At 43.3% G+C, this 7,357-nt stretch overlaps 1 protein-coding gene across 1 annotated transcript in view; it reads left to right on the plus strand.

The window, feature by feature from the left end:
- BIVM (basic, immunoglobulin-like variable motif containing) overlaps nucleotides 1-6,190 on the plus strand; it is an 82,176-nt gene extending 75,986 nt beyond the window's left edge. Inside the window, exon 10 of the mRNA XM_077297056.1 lies at nucleotides 5,412-6,190. Coding sequence (XP_077153171.1) covers nucleotides 5,412-5,708 — 297 coding nt within the window. The 3' untranslated portion in view covers nucleotides 5,709-6,190. The remainder of the gene's footprint in view (nucleotides 1-5,411) is intronic.
- The last annotated feature ends 1,167 nt before the right edge of the window (nucleotides 6,191-7,357 follow it).

The raw sequence follows: 7,357 nt of genomic DNA on the forward strand, positions 1-7,357 counted from the left end.
ATAACTTTGCCACTGTAGCGTACCTTGGCAAAGTGACCTCTTCCTCTCCACAGTTCAAAAGTCGTACCGGCACCCGTCCCCGGTGTACCTCGACCACCCCTCGTGCCGTGAGTATAGTGGGCCTGCTGTCGGAGTACGCTGGTTCTATTAAGGCTTGATAGTCTCATCCTTTAGTACCAATGGCCGCTCTACACCATACCAGCATTTCTGTTTTTGGTGGGATTACAATAGACGTTGGATCACTCACCCTCGCACTGCCGATTTCTCCACCTGCAACTTCTATCTGTTGCCTTAACATTAATACTTTTATTTCTCTCCGGAGAACTCTCTGCTGGCAGGACCGGGCAGTTTCATCAATTTGTTGTAAGACAGAAATAACTTCGGAAAAGCAGTTCTCTAACACATTCATTCCTATCAATACAGTTGGTTCACAGTTCTGCCGATCAACATCAACGACAATTATACCCTGTTTCTTCAATTCTGCTTTACCAATCTTTATGGTCATCTCCCTGAATCCTAGTTTCGGTACCAACTTACCATTACTGAACCATATATCTAGTTCAACATCACAGGGGCCTTTATCAATATCTACCTCAGCCCAGTACCTCTTATAAAGGATATATGGTATAGATGAAATCTGGGAACCTGTATCCAGCAAAGCGTTGAGGGGAATTCCGTCCAGCACGATAGGGATGATGGGTCGTCCTCCGATGTACCTGTTGTGCTAGGGTGTTGGGCCTTGAAAATTCATTCCTGCGAAGCGGCCCGCATTCCCAGGGGATTCCCGTTTAAATCACAATTTCGTGCAAAGTGGCCTGGCTGCTGGCAACGGCGGCAAATGGGCTGTCCATCCGGTTGGTAGCGGTCACGGGGTCATACTCTCCATGTCGGGTATCTCCGGGACCTCATCCATGGAACATCCTCTCTACGGTTTGCCAACTCCATCTTGGGTTCTCTCATCTCCTGCATGGTTTTAGCCATTGAAGCAACAACATCAGTTAAAGAGTCAAGCTTTTGCTGATGAGCCTCATTAGTAATGGGCCCCAGGGACTTAGCACTGGCACCGGACGTAGCTGATGTCACTGGCATTCCCCGTTGCTGAAGTGCATCTGCCATGGGTTGTGTGAGATCCTGATCCCGAGGTGCCTCTGCCAACTGGAGACGTATAGCGCTCTCCTTTAATTGGGCAAATGTCAATTCAGGGTTCTTAAAAACAAGCATGCTCACATGCCCCCGGTGAGAAGGGGTGTAGAGTCCCTCAATATATTGATCTCTTAGCAGTTTATTGGCTCCTGTGTTAAAAATAGGTTCAGCCAGTGTAAGTGATTTAAGGGCTTCCTGCAGGTTTAAGGCAAAATCTCTCACGCCCTCATTAGCTTTTTGTTTGCAATTAAAGAATCGTACTTTAGCTTTGCTGCTGGTAGTGGTTTCAAATGTAGCTTTTAATCCAGCAAATATGCGTTCAACAGTACCTTTTAGATCAGTTGCCCATGCCGTGACTTCTCGCTTAGCGTGGCCACTTAACTGCATCATCCGGAGACTAACACGCTGAGCTTCACCCACGGGGAACATCAAAATGAGCCAGCATCTTTTCCCTGAAACCGTCAAGGGTATTAGGTTCACCTTCATACATTGGAAGCCACGGGCCACCCGGGGTATATGGCATCAACACCGGCATGATGGGCACCACTCCTTGCACTGCTGCGCTGCCAGGCTCTCTATCGACACTCTGTCTTTCAGCTGCATTAGCGTCGCCGGGTGCTGCGGCGTCTCCGTGCCGCGACATACTGTACCCCCTTAGTTAATCCAGACCCCTCCGGTCCCAGCTTCCGTCTAGATAATGTAGATTCGTTCCTCTGTGCAGCAGGATGACAATGACATGCCCCCTGCTGCCTCTAACTGCCGCACGCTCTGTGATGGTGGATTTTGAAGTTTTTCAGTTAGACTGGGGCTTGGGTAATGACGTAGCTCGATTAACAGTTTTGTGCCTAACGGTTATGAGATGATTACATCAGGGGATGGTGGCCATTTTTACCCCATTATAACCAATGGAGAAAAGTCACTTTCAATAGTTTTCAATGGGGAACGGGATTTTCTTTAACAAAGTCAATTTCCAAGATTTTTCATCCAAATTTTCACAGTTTCAGACTCCAATTACGGCACACAATACCCAGTGTACGGGCTGGCCCAATCCTGTTCGTGACACCAGTTGTGACGCCCGTGAGACCGAGGTACCCAGCACCAGATCAATGAGGTCCGTCTCTTGAGGGGGATGTCACTAGTGGCTTGACCCGCTGCTGTGGCCTCAGGCGATGCACAGTGTAAGGGATATCATGAAGGAACAGACACTTACTTGATCAGCAGCAGGTCCTCTCAGCTGTGGTGACCCCGATCCTGGATCGATGGCTATTGTCCAAATGAAAGACTGAGGCGCTGAAACGTTTAACCAGTTTACTTTAACAAAAAGGGATTTGCAACCAATACTGTCACCGGAGTCTGTTTAAGAACTCTGAATTACTTTGATCCTGTCAGGATTTCCACCTCTTATTATGCGCAGTTTCTGTATGGCCCTGCTGCTGTATGTGAACTGGCTGCCGACCCAATCTGTCTCTTCTGTGCTCTGGTTCGACGGACAACCCGAGTCCTTTTTTTGTCGGCTTACCCTCACTGGGAGTACCGCTGAACTCTGTGTCTGTTGCTGCGTCTTACCCTGGTGAAGCTGATATCACCTCACTTCCTTCCGGTTGCTGTATTATATCTAATGAATATAGCCACGGATCCGGTATCTGTCTCTGCGCCTATTCTGGGTAGAGGTTATTGCTACCCGGTTCTCACAATGTCCTTTTTCTCTATTCCTCTTTTCCTACTATGGGTATTACAGGCCTATAATCCGTCATAGGGCTGTTAGGAGTTCAGTTATACGACCTCTCACTTTCAGCTCCTCAACCCAACTGCCAATCCTTTTCTCAGACCAGAATAGATCAAGGGGAGTCTCTGGAGCTCCCCCTTCTGGCCGGAGATGGTAGTGCAGTCTTGCTATTTTAATATTTGTATTTGGTGTCAATAACTATTTTTGTGGCAAATACCCCTAGGGGCGCCACACTATGTTAACATGTAACTTGGCCTGTTGGGATGTTTTAGCATTAAATAGCTTTTTTGTTCAGTGAATGTGACCTCCTAATGCTGCAAATTCCACAAATGAGCATTTTCAGTTCTTTAAAACATATTAAATGTATAAAAATTCTACTGTGCATAATAATTTGGAACAGTGCATTTTGAGTTTTTATTCATTTTGGAGATTATACTGTTATCATTGGGAGGTTTCTTCAATAAAATTCGATGTATAATCTAACGGGTGATGACTTTTATTAGACTGACTGTCATTTGCACCGACCATTTAGAAAAATCTGAGAAAAATGTAATTTGCATAATAATTTGGAACATAGTGTACTACGTGGCTGTGTTATATACTACGTAGCTCTGCTATATACTACGTACGCTGTGTTACATACTACGTAGCTCTGTTATATACTATGTCGGTTGTGTTATATACTACGTCACTGTACAATATAGTACATAGCCTGTGCTATATACTACCTACACATTCTAGAATACCCGATACGTTAGAATCAGGTCACCATCTAGTACATTATAATTGTAAGAAAAGGGAGTGGGTCAAGAGACCCAAAAAGACGACCAACAGAGTTCCAAAAAATATCAAAAAAATCCTTTATTATTAAAACAGTAACAACCAGGTAGGGTAATGGCGCAGCATGGCATACAGAGACACTGCACAGTCGTGTAAAGTACCAAGGGCGCAAGGAGCCGGGGAATCAAAAACGCCTACATACTATTGTGAATCGCCATAGAGAACCATGCCTTCCCCCAACAGGAGGAGAAATAGTAAGATACAGTATATACATATCTACATAGAACAGCATGGGTGCACTTTCAGCGGACAAATAGGTATATAAACGGGCCACATAGATCATACGAATAAACCTTTGTAGGAAATACAATAACTGCAGACTACACGGTCCTAATAGTATATCACAAAATGAAAAAGTGCTAATTACCGTATGAGCGTATGACTCCCAGGGTCCGTGCGCCCACCCCGACGCGCGTTTCGGTAAAACACCTTCCTGAGGAAGGTGTTTTACCGAAACGCGTCGGGGTGGGCGCACGGACCCTGGGAGTCATACGCTCATACGGTAATTAGCACTTTTTCATTTTGTGATATACTATTAGGACCGTGTAGTCTGCAGTTATTGTATTTCCTACAAAGGTTTATTCGTATGATCTATGTGGCCCCTGTTTATATACCTATTTGTCCGCTGAAAGTGCACCCATGGTGTTCTATGTAGATATGTATATATCTTACTATTTCTCCTCCTGTTGGGGGAAGGCATGGTTCTCTATGGCGATTCACAATAGTATGTAGGCGTTTTTGATTCCCCGGCTCCTTGCGCCCTTGGTACTTTACACGACTGTGCAGTGTCTCTGTATGCCATGCTGCGCCATTACCCTACCTGGTTGTTACTGTTTTAATAATAAAGGATTTTTTTGATATTTTTTGGAACTCTGTTGGTCGTCTTTTTGGGTCTCTTGACCCACTCCCTTTTCTTGTATGATTGCGACTAGTTCGCATATTTTGTCCTAATATATCAGCATTATTATACTTTATTATTTTTCTGATTTTCTTGGTATTTATTTGCATTATGCTGAATTTGGTTGTCTGTGTGTTTAAATTTTACATTATAATTGTGTAGACTGCATAATATGCTTGTATCTTAAAGAGGTTGTTTCGAGTTCCTATATGGGCAAAATTACCAAGTGCCTGTTAAAACAAAAGCTTTGTAGTTTACCCCTTATTAAAAATACTCTGAGTTCTCAAAAATGGAGGGATTCTTATTCTTATAATATATACTTAATTTCCTAGGTTACCAGCCACTCAGTGGGCTCAGAGTAGCCAGTTACATAAGCAAGGAGCACGTGCCGCTTGCAGTCTCTATGCTTTTGAGCCTTTTCCATCAAGCTTCAGTTGCTCTACGCTTCTCCCATGCTACAGAGGAAAAGGTGTCTCTGCAAGGAGCATTGGAGAGCACTCAGTTTGGACAAGTCATGTGACAATGTCGGTGGTCCGAACTGTCAATGTTCAGGAGCGCTACTTTCTCCGGGAACCACGGATGCTCCTGAAGATTAATTGTATGGAAATCCCTCTACATGGAATTATTCGGTACTAGATACAGCATATGATTGAGACAATTAAACAAAACATCACTCCATTTCTTCTATGTAATAAGATTTGTATTTGTCTTAGGTTACAGTTTCCATTATTTTATCACAGATAATTATGTTTTTTATTAACTCAATATTTAGTCTAATTAAGAATCTTGATTCCTATATTTTAGGCTGGAGGAAATCTTCATTGTCTCTTGGCATTTCAGAGACTTAGCTGGCAGAGATTTGGTCCCTGGACTTTGCAGCTTGGAAACCTGAGACCTGAACCTCAACCTCCTGTTCATGCACGAAGAATTCCTAAATCAGAAAGTGAAGATAATGTCTCAAAGAAACTGCATGGGCGTTTGGGCAGGTCATTCAGTGCAAGCTTTCAGCAAGAGCTTGCATGGAAAAGAATACGTAATATTAGCGAGAGGCGGAGTAGTGGATCTCCAGAAAGTGACACAGACGGTGAAGGAACTGACTAATATGAAAAGGTGTCAAAACAGTAAAAAGCTCGGAAAATCCGCCTCTCCTATATGGCCCTTAGCAATAGTGCTGGATTGAAAAAGAGGTGTGAACTGAAGTAAACTACCGTAATATACCTCCCCTATTTCTGCAGATTAGGTTTTTGACCAGTTCAGGACTACAAACATTTCCAAATGCTCTCTGTTACATCATCAGCGGCACATTTATCACAAGAGGTCTTTGACCTTCTCACAATATCAATGTAAGACGGGTTTGACTAAATGGTAAGGGCAAGCTGCATTATATAGCTACGTGGACCGGAACCAGCTAAAAGAAAAGTTGTTGTGATCTACGCTAAGTAGCTTGTGTCTTCGTGATCAATTACTGCTGGAATGGTGTAGGATTTAGTACAAAGCACTGACACACATAAAAAACATATGTGGTAAGAGAAACCCCACAATAGCAGACAAATAAAGCTCCTGTAAAGGATTTATTCAAGGTGAGACTAGAAGAATGGTATTATTAGCGCATATGGAGGTATGTAGTGCAAAAATACATATATTCCATATATTTATATATCCTTCAGATTCATGCTGAAAAAGGATAGGCATTCCCTAAACTATTGCCATAGAATTGGAAGCAGTTGTCCAAAATATTTTGGTATGGAGTAGCTTTACCTTTTATTGGAAAGAAGCCTAGTCAACACCCTGAAAAAAAGCCCTTTCTAGTGATGGGCGAGTGTGCTCGTATGAGGTGTCATCTGATCCCGCTCGTGTCCCGAGTATTTTTGGTGTGCTTGAAAAAAAATGCTTGCGTCACCGTGGCTGCATGTCTCGCTGCTGTTTGACAACCACAATTAACACGATTGCTAACAATCAGACAATCCCTCCATGTGTTGTGGCTGTCGAACTGCCGTGAGACATGCAGCCGTGCGGACTCGAGCTTTTTTTTCAAGCACGCTGAAAATACTCAGGACACGAGCGGGATCAGATGACACCTTATCCGAGCACACTCGCTCATCACTACAGTAGGCACTATACATCCCCATAGATAATGTTTTCGGGACATCTGTCAAATCCAGATTTAGAGGCAATTTGTGTTGTAACAGAGGATAGGCAATTTAAAAGCAACACACTTGAGCACTCTGCACCCCAATTCTGTAAATCTGCATAGTCTTCTGCCTAGTAGCCCAAATCATTGTATATCCTCAATGCTTCAATTTTATGATGCATTTAAAAGCACCGGGCCCTTCAGCACAACCCATACCGCTCCCAATGTTTGTCTTGGTTTGGTGCACTTTTTTGCAACATGTGTCTGAATGTAATAACAAGAGTGTCCAAATACTCTTAGCCATGCAGTGTATTAGAACAAAAGCTTACGGGCTTTTTCTAAAACAATCCTACTCCCATAGAGAGTAACTAGACTTTTCTTTATTATTAATCATCTTCCTGGTATGGCAAAGTTATGCATTTTTGTAAAATACTCCATTACATTATCTCGCTTTCTTCCCTCCGAAACACTCTACTGCAGTGCTGTTTCAATCTCCAGTTTATGCTCCTTTAGGAGTTGCTTTCAATTGCTTCTCAGCAAACATCTGTACACTAAACTCAAGCAATCTGGTAACAGGGATGTCCCTCTGTGTGCCTCTCTCTTCCCAACTCCTGTATTC

This window comes from Ranitomeya variabilis, chromosome 3, assembly GCF_051348905.1.
Source record: "Ranitomeya variabilis isolate aRanVar5 chromosome 3, aRanVar5.hap1, whole genome shotgun sequence".
Lineage (NCBI taxonomy): Eukaryota > Metazoa > Chordata > Amphibia > Anura > Dendrobatidae > Ranitomeya > Ranitomeya variabilis.